Source organism: Coregonus clupeaformis, chromosome 27 (assembly GCF_020615455.1).
Source record: "Coregonus clupeaformis isolate EN_2021a chromosome 27, ASM2061545v1, whole genome shotgun sequence".
NCBI lineage: Eukaryota > Metazoa > Chordata > Actinopteri > Salmoniformes > Salmonidae > Coregonus > Coregonus clupeaformis.
In genome coordinates this window covers 33,468,860-33,487,483 of record NC_059218.1, presented here as the reverse complement: position 1 = coordinate 33,487,483, position 18,624 = coordinate 33,468,860, and the positions used below count along the sequence as shown (strand labels likewise).

General features: G+C 43.5%; 1 protein-coding gene across 10 annotated transcripts in view; it reads left to right on the top strand.

The window, feature by feature from the left end:
- The first annotated feature begins 3,726 nt into the window (after positions 1-3,726).
- Positions 3,727-18,624, top strand: part of LOC121541834 (serine/threonine-protein kinase MARK2) — a 34,648-nt gene continuing 19,750 nt past the window's right edge. For 9 of the 10 annotated variants that reach the window (XM_041851161.2, XM_041851156.2, XM_041851152.2 and 6 more), the window contains exon 1: positions 16,632-16,757. In XM_041851161.2, the coding sequence (XP_041707095.1) occupies positions 16,647-16,757 (111 nt within the window). In that variant the 5' untranslated portion in view covers positions 16,632-16,646. Of the gene's footprint in view, positions 5,038-16,631; positions 16,758-18,624 lie in introns of those variants that run through there. The other variant, XM_041851160.2, reaches the window with a different exon arrangement.

The following is an 18,624-nucleotide window of genomic DNA, read 5'->3' as shown; positions in this document are numbered from 1 at the left end:
ACAGAGGGTGGGGGGGGTAAGGAGGTGGGGTCTGTGGTCCGTACAGTGGATGACATCATTCCAGACCAATGGCAAGTAAAATGTGATAAGGCAGCCAGTAAATTAAGCCTCGTTTTGAGCACGTGTGAAGTGTAAAATGGTAGGCTCCTATGTCATTTGTCCGGGTGGGAGGTGGTGATAAAAGTGATAGGTAGGCGGTAAGCCGGTAGCTCAGTTGGTAGCGCATGCATGGCGCTTGCAACACCAGGGTTGTGGGTTCGTTTCCCACGGGGGGCCAGTATGAAAATGTATGCACTCACTAACTGTAAGTCGCTCTGGACAAGATCGTTTGTAAAATGTGAAAGCTTGAATAAAAATCGATTGTTTCGTTGTAGAACTACAAAATGTTGTTTCAGCCATTGTTCAACCTCTTTACCTATCCTACACATTAGACCTGTCTATTATGGCTGCATTTACACAGGTAGCCCAATTCTGATATTTTTTTCCCACTAATTGGTCTTTTGACCAATAATATCAGATCTTTTCACATAAGATATTTTTCAGAGCTGATCTGATTGGTCAAAAGACCAATTAGTGGAAAAAAATATTAGAATTGGGCTGCCTGTGTACGCAACCTTTTTTTAATTAAATTTTTAATTTAACCTGTATTTAACCAGGTAAGCCAGTTGAGAACACGTTCTCATTTACAACTGCGACCTGGCCAAGATAAAGCAAAGCAGTGCGGTAAAAACAACAACAACACAGAGTTACATATGGAATAAACAAAACGTACAGTCAATAACACAATAGAAAATCTATATACAGAGTGTGCAAATGTAGTAAGTTATGGAGGTAAGGCAATAAATAGGCCATAGTGCAAAATAATTACAATTATAATTTAGTATTAACACTGGAGTGATAGATGTGCAGAAGATGATGTACAAATAGAGATACTGGGGTGCAAATGAGCAAAATAAATAACAATGTAAATAACAATATGGGGATAAGGTAGTTGGGTGGGCTAATTACAGATGGGCTGTGTACAGGTGCAGTGATCGGTAAACTGCTCTGACAACTGATGCTTAAAGATAGTGAGGGAGATAAGTGTCTCCAGCTTCAGAGATTTTTGCAGTTCGTTCCAGTCATTTGCAGCAGAGAACTGGAAGGAATGGCGACCAAAGGAAGTGTTGGCTTTGGGGATGACCAGTGAGATATACCTGCTGGAGAGCATACTACGGGTGGGTGTTGCTATGGTGACCAATGAGCTAAGATAAGGCAGGGATTTGCCTAGCAGTGATTTATAGATGACCTGGTGCCAGTGGGTTTGGCGACGAATATGTAGTGAGGGCCAGCCAACGAGAGCGTACAGGTCACAATGGTGGGTAGTATATGGGGCTTTGGTGACAAAACGGATGGCACTGTGATAGACTACATCCAATTTGCTGAGTAGAGTGTTGGAAGCTATTTTGTAAATGACATCGCCGAAGTCAAGGATTGGTAGGATAGTCCGTTTTACGAGGGCATGTTTAGCAGCATGAGTGAAGGAGGCTTTGTTGCGAAATAGGAAGCCGATTCTAAATTTAACTTTGGATTGGAGATGCTTAATGTTGTCTGGAAGGAGAGTTTACGGTCTAACCAGACACCTAGGTATTTGTAGTATTTGTAATATTCTAAGTCAGACCCGCCGAGAGTAGTGATTCTAGTCGGGCAGGCGGGTGCAAGCAGAAGAGCATGCATTTAGTTTAACTAGCGTTTAAGAGCAGTTGGAGGCCACGGAAGGAGTGTTGTATGGCATTGAAGCTCCTTTGGAGGTTTGTTAACACAGTGTCCAATGAAGGGCCAGATGTATACAAAATGGTGTCGTCTGCGTAGAGGTGGATCTGAGAGTCACCAGCAGCAAGAGCGACATCATTGATATACACAGAGAATAGTCGGCCTGAGAATTGAACCCTGTGGCACCCCCATAGAGACTGCCAGAGGTCCAGACAACAGGCCCTCCGATTTGACACAACCTTGCCACTCATACACAAACACAGCAGAATGTTTATTTGATTTTTACAGTCTCTGAATATATATAAGTGAATAATGAAGGCTTGTAGAGGAGTGCCTTACTTTTTTTTGGCCAGGACCCTTTCATCCAAAGAGCACCATCCCTACCACACTCTCTAACATAATACTTTTCCCAGCCCAGAGCTTCAGAAAGGCATAGGCCTAGGGTAAAAGCTTGAAACGCTGTTATTTTAAACAATAACCAACAGGTGGCAGCAAAAACTAGTAAATGCCTGTGTTGGGGTTTCAAGTTGATTGGGGCCCTACCACAGTTTCTAAAAAGTATATTTGGCTATACACTTGTGTAGTTTCCGGAATGTGATTTGTTCGATTTACACATCGATTCCTGGGGAGCCCAATGTCTCTTGGATGGTGCTCGGTGTATACATTTTATACTTTTTTGGTAGGGCTCACATTGAGGAGGAGCCCTGATTTGATATTGGGATGCCCAAGTCCCCTCTAGCTCCCCTGTTATTTGAACGATGAGCTAGGATAAAAATGTGCCATTAGTGGGTTAGGGGCTGTTTCTGGAGGGCCGGAGGCTTTAATGGGACTGAAGATTCAAGGTGTTGCAGATAGAAAATGAACTGTCAGTCACAGTAGATTTTTCAGCCATGATTCCTTAGCCTGGTCCCAGATCCGTTTGTGCTATATTTCCACCTCCTTGTCATAGCTCTTGTTCACTCAATAGAGGGGGGCGCGCCTCTTGGGTTCTCAATTGAAGCATGGATGACAGCATGGCCAATGTATACAACAGTACGGACGCTCTGTCTACACCTTTACAAGATCATGAGTGCTGACGAAATCTTGATGTCATCCCTCATTATGAATACCACTGTTTATGCCTCTCCCTCTGTATGTGTGAGAGTGTATGAGAGAGAGAGAGAATGTTTTATAATCAAGTTTGACAACTTGCGGTACGGTTTTGGAAACTTTACGTTCTTATCATCGAGAGATAATTTTCAAAAAACAAAAGATTAAATTACAATACACCTTTTTAACACGATTCCCACACGGCCATACTTCCTTGTTGCGGCTTGTTTACGGAAGAGAGAGGCACCCACCTGTTCTAATTAGCTATCTAGCATCTCCGGACACCTGTGTGTGAGGGAGGGACGCCCGAAAAGTGTTGTAACTGAAAAATACTGTTGGCCGCAACTGTTAGTGTATATTTTGCATTTGTACAATTATTTTGATGTGATAGGAAAGTAGAGGGCCTTTGGTTTCTAGAACCCTATCACAATTGAGAATCGATTCATTTTTAGATGGAGTATTTGGCTGTTTTGGCTCCCTGAGCCAGTTTACCTCTGAACATAACATATAAAGGCCTTGGACATTAAATGAGTAGGCTAGCCTACCCCTACACAGTACATCTTGGGCTAGTTTGGCATATGACAGGTGGAGTAAGGGGTGGAATGTTAGCATAAACAGACTGGTACCCAGGCTAATATTTTCTTGTTAGTTGCTTTTTCTCCTCTCATTTACTTCATCCGCACTGATGTCAATGTTTTGGGGGTGAAATTGGTAAGCCAATGTCTATTTTTTATGCAATTAGTGAAGGAGGTGACATAGGAATACACTGAGGAAACGAGGAAAGGGTTCCACTTATAACTATTGAAATGTACCCACTACCTCTAGTGTAGAATTAGAAGAACATAACATTTGTGGCTTATCTGACATCAAGTCAACCCAGGCCTTAGTAGATCTGAAAGAATCATCAGATGAGTGTAAAAAACTCCACATAGCCATCTGTTAGGTTCCACCATATTGCTTACACCTATCTGATCTTGCGGAAAATGTGTAGCCTAGCTATAGGGTTTGATTTAACGCTGATTTGTATGTTTCTAGGTGGCCAGCTGTAAAATAATCAGCGCAGACGCCGTCTAAACCCGGGCGACGCTTCAATTCTTGTCCGCCCGAGATTCCGCGAACAAGCAGCAATCATACTCAACTAGCACGGGGGGACGAACTCTGAATCAAAATTGATTACTTGTCGCTGTTTTCATCTTGAAACCTGCTAGTATAGATATAGCTAGCTACAACTTGTATCCCATTTTATTAGCAATGCTAAAGACGGACGGAGGAGCTAGAAAGCTAACGTTAGTTGCTAGCTGATCAGGAAAAATACAGGACGTTGTGCCGGTTGTTTTGCTCGTTGATTCCTCGCGGATTCTTACCTGTGCGGTGAAGGGAAACTAGCCTACGCTAGCTAGCTAACATCAGCAAGCTGCTTTGCCTATTATTATGTTAACGTTTTCATTGTCATTGCAGCTGATTGTGTATTATAGTTCGTGCTATTTAACTAGCGTTTGACTTTCCTTCATCCAAAGAGGACGTTCGGGTTGTTGTTATATCGGCGGGGCCGAAGAAGTTTGCTAATCCCCGGACTAGATTTTAACGTATACTTGTAGAAACAAACCTCGCTTTGGGTAACGCTTTAACTAGCAGCGCCATATAACTTGACAGCTCATCGTACCCACTGGACCGAGTTATTGGCGGAGCACTTTTCTCCATCCAGAGAGTGGAATAGGCGTACCAATGTAATGTAGTTAACTTAGCTAGGTACTGTAGCTAGCTTGTGAATGCGTTACTTTATTCAGATACTTGTGAATCGAGAACTTTGCTTTTAACTCTAGTTACATATATTATTGATAGGTAGCTGTTTTTTTTTTTTTTTACTGACGATTGAGTAACTTCTTCAGCTAGCAGGTTAGCTAGCTAGTTAGCTAGCTAGAACTTTAGCTCGCTAACTAGCTAGCTAGTTTACGCCTTCGACACGTAGCTAGCTAGCCGCTAGCCAAGGGTACTTATGAGAAACGTTTTGATAAGTTAGCTAGCTAGCTAACGTTAGCTAAAGAAACAAGATAGTCCCCCCAAAACAAACAGAGGACAGATGAACATCGAGTTTTGAGATTCTGTAAAGTTGTTACCCCCCGGAAATTTGTTAAGATGTCAACCCGGACAGTAACCAGGACGGCATTATTAACAATTGAACATTCTTCAAACCAGGTAAGCCAACTGCAGAAGCTAGCTGGCAGCAAATGGCGGTATGCCAGTTCAGAGATCCAGCTAGCCAATTTATCTAGCCTGAGCCAGAAATACTATAGCCAACTTATTCTTCTTCGATGGGGTTTAACGGCAGTTTGCATCCAAAGTATAGCGAACTTAAACCACAAAAACCCTCTATTTTTCATGGGCCCCAGCTATCTAACGTTATATTTATAGGTAGCTAACTACACATTTGAGCTATGTGGTTGGGAGGTCATGGTGTAGAGTCTAAGAAGGCTTTTTATAACTAGATAGCTAACTATGATTAGAGCCCTCTATTAACTTTTAGTCAAATAACTTAGAGGTGTATAACTAGCTAGGACAAATTGTAACCATAGACACTTACATTTTAGTTGCTGTATTTTATGGTCTTGGATAACACATCTCAGTAGGAAATGCCAATGCTTTTCAAACTCACTTTTCCATGTCTTCTTCAAATCTTGTCATTTTGTCAACAGGAGCTGAGCTGATGTAATCTCTAATATTTAATGTTATCTCGAATCTTAATGCTCTATGCTGTTTGTCTGACTGTCTTCAACAGATCATCCACTGTCAGTATGCAAAATTGTAGGCCCAACTAGCTATTGCCACTTGTATGATGGGCATTCCATCATACAAATTGTCTGAAGGCATTCTAAATATACTTTAGTAGGAATAGTGCACATCAGGTGTAAGTAGAGGACACCATACTTCGGTGCATTTGAGGAGCGACTCAGTCATGAACACACACATCTGCTTGCAGTGAAGACTGGTTCTCTACTGAGATTAGTGTTTTAGTCAGTAATTAAATTCTGACAATTGTCTGTTCAAATCACAAATTGCTGATACTTATACACGGGTAGCAGAGATGTTGACGCATCCCATAGGGCATTTTCACCACAATGACCACTAACTTGCACAGGCTACTAATTCCAAGGTTTCGTTAGCCACTGAATTTGTCTGAAGCAAGGAGTTGGCGATGTTTAGCCATGCCCTGCCCAGCTTGTTTGACTACAAACGCTGTTGATTTGGGCCCAGCCGGCGACTCTGTATGTTCTTCCTACCCCAGTTTCTCAGTTAGTTGAAACCAGCATTTCCAGTTGAGCTGGGCGTGTAGGAGTTTAATGGAGGCCGAGGGGAGTGCTCTTTTTCTTCATTTTATCCAGATTAGCATAATTTGTATGCATGCATTTCCCTGTCTGTGTGTTCCTCGTTCTGGATATGTCATTATCATGTTCATGATTGATCATCAATGAAAGATTAAGAAAATAGTTCTCCATCTGGTTGTAGGTTTTTACAAATTCTATTCAATAGGCTTATCTGGTTTCTGTGACAGTGTCTTTGTTTTTACCAGCCATTCCCCTAGTAATCTTGGTTTCTCTCTGGTCTTTCTGTCATGTCCTAACCCCACTCTCATATACTTGTGAGTATTAATAGCCCACATAGGAGGGGGTGGGATGGTGTTGGATGAGGGTGTGGGCTGATTTTAAAAGCTTGTCAACACTGTTCCAGCTTTGTTTGAAATGTAGATTCAGTTTCATGTCTGAAAGGATTAATCAGTATTTCTTTTATTTCTCAGCTTTGTAGCTTGTGCTGTTTTCTGAGGAAAAAGTAGACAGATTTTACATTTAGGCTTATCTTATTAAAGGGATATTTTGGGATTTTGGCAATGAAGCCCTTTATCTACTTCCCCAGAGTCAGATGCACTTATGGATACAATTTTTATGTCTCTGCATCCAGTATAAAGGAAGTTAGAGGTAGTTTTGTAAGCCAATGCGAACTAGCATTAGTGCAATGACTAGCATGCTAGCAGTTATATACATTTCCATTAATTGCACTAACGTTAGTTAGCATCATTCTTTCAAACTGCATGCAGAGATGTACAAATGGTATCCACGAGTTCATTTGACTCTCGGGAAGTAGATAAAGGGCTTCATTGCCAAAATCCTGAAGTATCCCTTTTAATGGATTCTCCTACAGAGGCTACCTGTCTTTATTTAGAATTTACAAAACCAGAGCTCCAGTGGGTAGAAAATTAACATTTCTCTCCCCCATAGTTCCACTATGCCATGTGTCTTGATTTCAGGATGTTTTTACTGTGATGTTATTGAGTTAAATGCCTCTGACAGAAGTGTACAGTAGTAGGGTATGGAGAGAAAGAAGGGACTGGAGGGAGAGCTCAGTTGGTGTCTATTTGTGGTTCTTGCTGCCTCTACCCTGACTGGAAATAGCCATGGTGTGATATTAATACCCAGATAAATGACAAGCTGGCTCACACACCTCCTTTATTTAACAGTTCTTCTCCCTCTCCCCGCCAGTCTGTTACTTTGTTTACCCTCTCTTCTTCTTTCCTGGAGTAGGCAAGAAACAGTTTTCCTTTGTAGGGTAGCATAACATTTGCTAAAACAACTCAGAATTGAAACCAGGATACAGGGTGGACACCCACTTTCTAATTATCTAGTAAGCCTATTTAAAAAACGAAATGTTCACTTCTTTTGGCCTAGGCTATTTGTTGATAGACAAAAATGAAAACATTTGTATTGTCACACACCGGATAGTTGCAGTGAAATATATGAAATGTGTTGTTTTACAAGGTCAGCCATAGTAGTGTGGCGTCCTTGGCGCAAATTAGGTTTAAGTGCCTTGCTCAAGGGCACATCGACAGATTTTTCACCTTGTCGGCTCGGTATTCAAACTAGCAACCTTTCGAGACTGGCCCAATACTCTAACCACTAGGGTTCCTGATGCCCTAAAAGTGTTTTTGTGTGCTTGTTGTGTTTGACTGTCTGTGCATTGCTCAGTCTGAATTGAATGCTTTGCTCTGAGTATTTTGAGGAGAGTGAGAGACATGAGGCGACAGCCAGGCTGAAGTGTGTGTTTCTGTGTATATGAGAAGGTTGGGGAGGGAGGGAGGGAGGCAGAGTAAGGAATAGGTTTAAAGTAACTGTCCAGTGTTTCCAGATTTCTATGAAATATGACCTATAATTAATTACAATATGAGCAAAATAGTTTTCCTTCCAAAAAATTATAATTAGGCCAAGTATGTTAAAAAGCAGCTTTTCTGTGTTTGAATGGTATGGGTGTACCCCAACAACAGGATGGTGTGGGCGTATACTGGTCAAAAAATATATTTCTGCGAGTATACCGCTGATTGGCCAGCTTATCCTCCGCTGAGGAAATAGCAAGTATTTTTGAAACTGTCTGTTTGAGATGCAAGTTTGAGGTTGGGGTTTTTAAAGTTTTCTTTTCTCTCAAATGTTATGCTTTGGACACATGCGAGTATAGGATGAGTCAACATTATCTGGGTACTTTAGGCAGTAGGTTGCCATGGCAACACTACCACAGAACGACTACTTTGTCAGAGAATTCCATCTGATCTTAGCAACGCTAAAGCATTTCCTCAACCTCTCATAGCAGACAAAGTAATTACATTTTACATTTTAGTCATTTAGCAGACGCTCTTATCCAGAGCGACTTACAGTTAGTGAATACATTTTTTTTTTTATACTGGTCCCCCGTGGGAATCAAACCCACAACCCTGGCGTTGCAAACGCCATGTTCTATCAACTGAGCTACATCCCTGCCGGCCATTCCCTCCCCTACCCTGGACGACGCTGGGCCAATTGTGCGCCGCCCATGAGTAATCAAGTGTAAAAGAACATGAGTGCAGTTGTGGCAACAGGCCGTGTTAGTCAACAGACAGTTTTAGAGGATCACATTTTATTTGTCACGTGCCGACTATAAAAGGTGTAGACCTTACCGTGAAATGCTTACTTACAAGCTCTTAGCCAACAATGCAGACACTTGTTTTAAGTAAGAAAAGATTTGCTAAACTGATAAATACAATAAACAAAAGTACGAAAAAAAAGTAACACAATAACGAGGCTGTATACAGGGGGTACCGTTACCGAGTCAATGTGTGGGTGTATAGGTTAGTTGAGGTAATTTTTAAATGTAGGTAGGATTAAAGTGACTGCATAGATAATAAACAGCGAGTAGCAGCAGCGTAAAAAAGGGGGGTCAATGCAAGTAGTCCGGTAGCCATTTGATTAACTGTTTAGCAGTCTAATGGCTTGGGGATAGAAGCTGTTAAGGAGCTTTTTGGACCTAGACTTGGCGCTCCGGTACTGCTTGCCATGCGGTAGCAGAGAGAACAGGCTATGACTAGGGTGGCTGGAGTCTTTGACAATTTTTAGGGCCTTCCTCTGACACCGCCTGGGAAGCTTAGCCCCAGTGATGTACTGGGCCGTACGCACTACCCTTTGTAGCGCCTTGCGGTCAGATGCCGAGCAGTTGCCATACCAAGCGGTGATGCAACCAGTCAGGATGCTCTTGATGGTGCAGCTGTATAACTTCTTGAGAATCTTAGTACCCATGCCAAATATTTTCAGTCTCCTGGGGGGGAATAGGTGTTGTCATTCCCTCTTCACGACTGTCTTGGTGTGTTTGGACCATGATAGTTTCTTAGTGATGTGGACGCCAAGGAACTTGAGCTCTCGACCCGCCGATGTGAATGGGGGCATGCTCGGCCCCCCTTTTCTTGTAGTCCACAATCAGCTCTTTTGTCTTGCTCACGTTGAGGGAGAGGTTGCTCCCTGTAGCCCATTTCATAATTGTCGGTGATCAGGTCTACCACCGTTGTCATCGGCAAACTTAATGATGGTGTTGGAGTCGTGCATGGCCACGCAGTCATGGGTGAACAGGGAGTACAGGAGGGGACTAAGCACGCACCCCTGAGGGGCCCCCGTGTTGAGGATCAGTGTGGCAGATGTGTTGTTTCCTACCCTTACCACCTTGGGGCGGCCTGTCAGGAAGTCCAGGATCCAGTTGCAGAGGGAGGTGTTTATTCCCAGTGTCCTTAGCTTAGTGATGATATTTGAGGGCATTATGGTGTTGAACACTGAGCTGTAGTCAACAAACAGCATTCTCACATAGGTGTTCCTTTTGTCAATATGGGAAAGGGCAGTGTGGAGTGCAATGGAGATTACGTTATCTGTGGATCTGTTGGGGTGGTATGGGTCTAGGGTTTCTGGGATGATGGTGTTGATGTGAGCGATGGCCAGCCTTTCAAAGCACTTCATGGCTACAGATGTGAGTGCTACGGGGCGGTAGTCATTTAGTCAGGTTACCTTGGCGTTCTTGGGCACAGGGACTATGGTGGTCTGCTTGAATGTAAGTATTACAGACTCTGTCAGGGAGAGGTTGACAATGTCAGTGAAGACACTTGCCAGTTGGTCAGCGCATGCTCCAAGTACGCTTCCTGGTAATCCGTCTGGCCTTGCGGCCTTGTGAATGTTGACCTGTTTAAAGGTCATACTCACATTGGCTACAGAGAGCGTGATCAGACATTCTTCCGTAACAGCTGGTGCTCTCATGCATGGTTCAGTGTTGCTTGCTTCGACACGAGCATAGAAGGCATTTAGCTTGTCTGGTAGACTCACGTCACTGGGCAGCTCGCAGCTGGGTTTCCCTTTGTAATCTGTAATAGTTTGCAAGCCCTGCCACATTCGACGAGCATCAGAACCAGTGTAGTAGGATTCAATCTTAGTCCTGCATTGACGCTTTGCCTGTTTGATGGTTCGTCGGAGGGCATAGCGGGATTTCTTATAAGTGTCCGGATTACTCTCCAGCTCCTTGAAAGCGGCAACTCTAGCCTTTAGCTCAGTGCGGATGTTGCCTGTAATCCATGGCTTCTGGTTGGGATATGTACATACGGTCACTGGGGACGACGTCTTCAACGCACTTATTGATGAAGCCAGTGACTGATGTGATATACTCCTCAATTCCATCGGATGAATCTCAGAACATATTCCAGTCTGTGCTAGTAGAACAGTCCTGTAGCTTAGCATCCACGTCATCAAACCTTTTCCGTATTGAGCGAGTCACTAGTACTTCCTGCTAAGCAGAAATTGGGAGGATAGAATTATGGTCAGATTTGCCAAATGGAGGACGAGGGAGAGCTTTGTACGTGTCTATGTGTGGAGTAAAGGTGGTATAGAGTTTTTTTTCTTTTCACCCCTCAGGTTGCACATGTGACATGCTGGTAGAACTGAGGTAAAACAGATTTAAGTTTTCCTGCATTAAAGTCTGCGGCCAATAGGAGCACCGCTTCTGGGTGAGCATTCTCTTGTTTGCTTATGGCCTTATAAAGCTGGTAGAGTGCGGACTTAGTGTCTGCATCGTGCAGTTAACTCTATGCAAAGTTACTGTAAGACTAAGGCAATACATGGGTTAAGCTGGGCTATGGAGATTGGTTGCCAAGGGAGATGGGTAGAGCCAGTTCATGGGTCTATGATGTTACACATAGATTGCATTTGGGTTACTGATAGTGTTGGATTCGTTCTGACATTCTTTTTTCGAGTTTGATTCTTTATTATTTGTGTACTTGTTTGACATTTTACTGCACTGTTACGAGCTAGTAACACACCCGCTATAACATCTGCTAAACTGTGTATGCGACCAACAAACTTTTATTTGATGTATGGCGGGACCAGAGCAGACACTTGTGTCCATCCTGTTAAGGTTTTCAGGTTAAATGACTGAGTTACTGTAGTACTAGTTACTGAGCACATTCATCTGGTTTGTCTGTGTGTGAGTAAGAGGGAGAAGGAAGTGCCTTAGGTGATTTGACACCAGGTAAAGGTTTTGGGTGGTTTTAAAAAGGGTGTGTTACAGAGACTACTACACTGATTTCCTCATTTGTTTCACAACTACAGCCAACCTCTCCTTAAAACTTATCACCAAGTTATACTGCCTGTCGTATTCACTTTAGTCATGGGGAATCCTTGACATTCCCTCTTTTTTTTCTTATCTCACTCTTTCCCCCTCTCATTTCATCCCCTCTTTCTCTTGATTGTCTCTGGCACAGCTGTCTTAGCATGTCAGCTCTTGTCCGTCGGGCTGCTCCCTCCCTGGCCTTGTCTCACCAGGGCTACTGCTCCCTCAGTAAGACAAACCCAGACACGTCTCATCGGCACTAGGAGCCTGACCCTGTCAGTGTGTAGGCCATTTCGCTGACTTCTTTTCTTTTTTGGGGGGGAGGTATAATTGCAATACTTCCTCAAATTAACCATACATACTTTGTGTTGAGCGTTGGGACAAACAGGGCTGTGTCGGTCTGGCTCTCTGAAGAGCCTGCCTGTGTGTGCTGCATGTGTCTGTGTCCTATTTTAGCCTGAGACCTCATGGCCCCCTGTGTCCCACTTCTTGGTCATCCATCCAAGCCATCCACTCAACACCCCCTTTATGCTTTGAAATCTGTGACGAGGGGGACATTTTTAAATCTGAACTCTGTCTGCACCTTCGTCATAGAGCATGGCTGAAGTCTTTCTTTGTAGAGGAAGTGACAAGGTTCCGAAACCTACTGAATGGTAGCTGGCTGGTCTGTGCTAATGCTACTGTCCGCAATGGAGTACCCAAGTCCCACTGCAAGCATTCATATAGCGTAGCAGGTCAACTTTTTTTCATGTGTGGATGATTCTTTTGACAATTGTAGCCTGACTGATCAGGCTGAATCTGAACTCTTTGTCCACATCTTTGTCATAGAGCATGGCTGAAGTATCTCTTCATAGAGGAAGTGACAAGGTTCCTGAAGCTGAATGGTAGCTGGGTCATTCATTTCAACAAGCCATGACACCCACCATCTCAGATTGTTTTGAAATTGTTTCTGTAGTTAGAAACATAAAATAAGCATTGCGAAAGCATTATTTTGTTGAAATATAATTTGATCTCTGAGAAATTAAGATAATGGATTGCACCCAAATTGGCCAATTTATAGGATTCATATAATATTCAATAATGATAGTACCTAACATTTGATTTGGACCAAACATTTTTCTAACAATGAGTAGGACAAATAAGTGGTCAAAAGCCACCCACGGACCCCTCACACCCCATGCCAATCCCACCCCAACGATGAGTATATAGTATCAATTATCTATGTTTGGCAATTAGTAAGGAGCTGTGGCTCTGAATATTGTTTCTTCATCTTATGTAATGTATTCTTAGTGCTGATAGTTTCTTTTTCATTGAAGCTGGGTTTGTCCCATCCTACATCCTGATATTACCAGGTTCTGGCCACTAGATGGTGCTGTTCATGCTATTAGGTGATTATTTTCACAAACCCCCCCATTGTTAAAAGGATAGTTCAACATGTAATTGTGTAATTTGGGTGGTTTTCTTACCCTGTAAGCAGTCTATGGACCAGGTATGACAGCAACCCATGCTTTGGTTTTGTTTACCTGGCCACTGTTTGGATGATTTGGACATGAAGCGTGAAAATGCAAATATCAGTACCATTGACTTGAATTGGATATGTGACACATGCTAAAAAGTTAGCATTTGAAACAGTAGCCATGTAAACAAAACCAAAGCATGGGTTGCTGTCATTCCAGAGGGCAGGGTTTCCGTTAGCCGTGTTTTGTCCGGAATAAGTAGTCAATGTAGCGTGAGAACTGCTGCTACAGCTCATCAAACAGCTTGTTTGTTGCCGCTGGAGTGAAACGTGCTTTTATAAGCCCAATCATTGCGCAACAATTCTAAATGCAATTGCGTGTTAAAAACCGTTTCGATGGCCAAGATTAAGATTAGCAATTTTTTATTTCTCAACTGGTAATTACAGTACTCTTCCCATTCGCCATTCAAGTCCATAGGTAAGTAGGCAGGCTTCAGTGTGTCTCACACCACTTTGCAATGAGCTGGAGGCAGTATGCGTTTTGAAAGCATATACTTAATTGTTTGAAACTTGAACGTTTTACTACATATTATGAGGCATGTCTTAACTTGCTTCAAAGTAGCCTAGCCAAGATCTAACCAAACGTGCAGACAATTATTTTATAAAGACTATTTCTCTCATTCTATTGGTTTTCAAATCAACTTTCTTTCATTGTCCAGTAGCCAAAAGCACAATCCTAATCATATTAGCAACCCATGTTAGTTGCTGCATTTTTAGATCTCCCCTCTTTCTAAATTTCTAATGGATATTTTCATCTGTCTCATGAAACCACTCGCATGTGCGGTGTGCTTTTGACAGCGGTGTTTTCACATGAATTGCATTATGGAATGAACATTTGTGCATAGCTTACTGCCTTGTGTTCCATGCTGTGCTTTTTAATGTGAAGAAATAAGTTAATATTTTAAGCTAAACGTTGTGATCTGTTACATCAGCCTTGTTTTAAAAAACAACAACAAATGAGATGTAGCCGAGGCCTACTGGTTGTATGAATCTGGGATTTATCGTCCCACAGCTGTCCCAGAGTCTGTTTTGGAATAGGTGATTTTATATTTCGCACAGAACGACAAGCTGACCGGTAGAATAGGTAAACTTTTCTACTATGTGGGATAGTAGATTGACATAGGCTAGTGATTTTGCTCTTCGTTACTCGTCTTGTTGGCTGAGAAACTAAATGTGGACAGTTATTCTAATGTCTTTTAAATTACGCATTGGAATTCGGTAAAAAGGATGCATGCCATTGCTTCCTCGAGTTGCATGTTTTGTTAAGATGAATTACAATAATCTATATGTGATTTGTGTCATTCTGAGCACTGTGTGTGGAAGCCCTAATCAGGTTACGCACCCAATGCAAATGTCCGGCACCACATTTTCCTAATGGAATCCCTGCCAGAGGGGTATCCTACGAATCAAGCTAGATCTACTCTGGGTTTTCTAAAGCTAACCAGCTTTAGTTAGCTTCACATTCCAGCTCAGGCTTCATCTGTACTACGACTGGATATTGCTCGTCCGCCTGCCGCCAACTCTAGCAGGCTTGTAACTGCATGTCGCACATGGCTAGTCAAACGCCAAACTTTTCATTGAGGCAATGCTGAAACCTCGAGTCAGTGCCATATTTTCATTTGTGCCAAAATCAAAATGAAAGAAAAGTGAATTTGCTAATTCAGCGTGCTATGGTGTGAAATAGGCTTTAAGAATTGCCGTCTTTATTTTATTACTTATCGTTTATGCTGACTTTGTGCTTATCAATGCACAACCATAGGCACCTTTTTTCCCACTCCTATCGATTTAAAACCATTTTATTGTCATACAAAAGTGTTACTGTGCGTGAAGTTTAAAATGCATTCTGTCATTACTAAATGTGTAATTTAATATTCATATTTTTTAACACAAACATTTGATTTAATAAAATATTGAATCCGTCTTCCTCGAATGAAGGGGATGATGACGCAATATTTGCAAGAGGGAGGGAATCTGATTTAATTGGTCCTCAACTCGTGGCTGTCATTTCATTTATTTTACCTTTATTTAACTAGGCAAGTCAGTTAAGAACAAATTATTATTTACAATGACGGCCTACACCGGCCAAACCCGGACGACGCTGGGCCATTTGTGCGCCACCCTATGGGACTCCCAATCACGGCCGGTTGTGATACAGCCTGGAATCGAACCAGGGGGTCTGTAGTGACGCCTCAAGCACTGAGATGCAGTTCCTTAGACCACTGCGCCACTCGGGAGCGAGTTAACTGTGAGTTAGCCTGCCCTGGAGCAGGTTAGTTCTGAAGGATTCGTTGCCATAGAAATTTACCTGGCTAAAAGGTGAGCCACTTTAGTATGACCGGATATCCCAATTTGAACTCAGAGTTGACCAAAGTTATCTAGTTAATGCTGCAAAACTGCTTTGTAGGATACCCCTCTGGTCCATAGACTGCTTACAGGGTAAGAGAACCAATGTAATTTGGGTGACCTATCCCTTTAACAATGAGGGCGGAGGGGATCCTTAAAATAATTATCACCTAATAGCAGGAACAGCACCATCTAGTGGTCAGAACCTGGTAATATCAGGATATACGATGGGACATAAACCCAACAACTTCAATTACTAATTTCTCTCAACAGAACCCCCCCCCACCACCAAATTCACTGAGAATACATTACATAGGATGAAGAAACAAAGCTCCATACTACTTGTCAAACAGAGAACTGATACTATATACTCGTTGTTGGGGTGGGATTGGCATGGGGGTCCGTGGGTGGCTTTTGGCCATTTCTTTGGATTCCTTATGTCTAACTCATTGTTAGAAAAAAAGTTTGGTCAAAATCGGATGTTGGTACTATATTTATTCAATATTATATGAATCCTATAAATTAAAATGGCTGATTGGGGTGCAATCATTTACGTTAATTGCTCAGATTAAATTATATTTCAACAAAATAATGTTGCAGGAATGCCAATCTTACCTGTTTATAACAAACCATTTCAGAACACTGAGATGGTGGGTGTCAAACCTCTTTCTTGTGCTTTTTGAGGTGGAATGACCCAGCTGTCTGGTCAGTTCTCATGCTACTGTTAGCAATGGATGGAGTCCACAAGTCCCAATTCAAGCGGCAAAATAACAGGTCAACTACATTTGCATATGTAGATGTTTTGTGCATATCGCTGAGTTATTAATTAATGAGTCTTTTGACAAAATGGTAGCCCACTGATCAGCGAGGTTTTGCTCTGCTACCTGCTCTGTAGAGACATGAATTAGAATTTAAAATGTCTTCAAGCGTTTGTGTGGTTCTTGTCATGCCCCTCTCTCCACCTGAGGTTGATCATGATCTGAACAGAGAGACATGGGGTTATAATGTATATGTGATGAGACCCCCCAGTCTCTCAGGCTCCTCCTGGCTGCTCTCTCCTCAGCCTGTCTCTGTCTCTCGCTGTCAGTCAGTCAGCCCTGGAGCTGAGCTTCCCATGACTTTGACGGTATGTCTGCATTGCTCTCTGTTCGGTCTTGTCTGTATATTTTGTATTTGTGAACACGTGTTTTATTTATGCGTGTTTGTTTGATCTTTTGTCAATGTGCCTGTTTTGATGTGCTTCTGTCTGTGTCCCAGTGTGTGTCAACCTTGGCGACTGTGTTCATTAGTGTTTGTGCTAGTGATAGAAGTGCTGGCTACTGTGCTGAAGGTCAAAGCTGTGTTTGTGAGGACTGCAGACTGCATTGCTGACACTGTCACTGCAGAGCTCCTTGGCAGATCAGCTGGGTGCAAGACACCTCTTTGACATAAACATTGTACAGTAGACACTCTGTCCCTGTCCCTCACACACAACAAACCCACTGTAGAGGGATGGCTAAACCATGTCTGCCAGTGCCAGCACAAACAAAAAGCAAAAACAAGGTCGGCGCACTGACAGTTGTATGGTGGTCTGGCTTACCCTGTTTTGCTCTGTATGTAGCCCTTGAGGTGATGAGGCACTTCCTCATGCATTTATGCCAGTGTGCTTTTGTTGTGTGTGTGTGAGAGATAGAGGGAGGGAGGGAGTTTAGGTGACAGCTGCCTTCTGGCTCGTTAGGCTGTACTGGGTCTACCAGCAGAATTTCAACAAGCTTCTGCTTTATCCCGCTATGAAAACACAGACACACACAGGTGTTACATAATATTACATTTTACAAAGCTGGCACACCTTTGAATTGCAGATATTGGTGCATTTTTCATCTTTTATGTGGAGTGCTGTTTTTTTTCTGACATGGAAGTAAGAGCAAGGCTTGTTGGGAAATGTGACTTACTGTATGTCTCTGCCCCTGCTTTTTGTTTTCTCTTGGAATAAGACAACTAGAGAGGAGCAGAACTGGACTTCTATTTCACAACCATGTTGTTTGTGTCAATTATTAATAATCATATTCATACTAAATGACGGTAACATTGCTCTTTAGACTAATCCGTCCAATTTTCTAATTCTTAAGATTGCGGAGTAGTAGTTCTGCCTCGGACTCAGACTTGAACATGGAAACAAAGGGCCATGTGGCACAACCCACACACAGAACATAGAACTGTGCCATGTCAACAATGGCTTTTCTGTCCACTTACGTATGCTCACAAGGTAACAATCTTCTCACACACGTCAGCCATGCAGAGGGGGAGGGAGAGAAACGGGGGGAGGGAGGGAGAGAAACGGGGGGAGGGAGGGAGAGAAAGGGGGGAGGGAGGGAGAGAAAGGGGGGAGGGAGAGAAAGGGGGGAGGGGGGGAGGGAGAGAAAGTGGGGGGAGGGAGGGAGAGAAAGGGGGGGGAGGGAGGGAGGGGGGAGGGGAGGGGGGAGGAGGAGGGGGAGGGAGAGAAACGGGGGGAGGGAGGGAGAGAAAGGGAGGGGGGGAGAGGAGAGGGAGGGAGAGAAACGGATGGGGGAGGGAGAGAAACGGATGGGGGGGAGAAAGGGACGGAGGGAAGGGGGGAGAAAGGGAGGGAGGGAGGGGGAGAGAAACGGACGGGGGGAGAGAGAGGGAGGGAGAGAAACGGAGGGAGGGGGGAGAAAGGGAGGGAGGGAGAGAAACGGAGGGAAGGGGGGAGAAAGGGAGGGAGGGAGGGGGAGAGAAACGGAGGGAGGGAGAAAGAAAGGGAGGGAGGGGGGAGAAACGGAGGGAGGGAGGGGGGAGAAACGGAGGGAGGGGGGGAAACGGACGGGGGGAGAAACGGAGGGAGGGGGGAGATGGGGGGAGAAACGGAGGGAGGGAGGGAGGGGGGAGAAAGAAAGGGAGGGAGGGGGAGAGAAACGGAGGGAGGGAGGGAGGGAGAGAAACGGAGGGAGGGAGAGAAACGGAGGGAGGGAGCGAGGGGGAGAGAAACGGAGGGA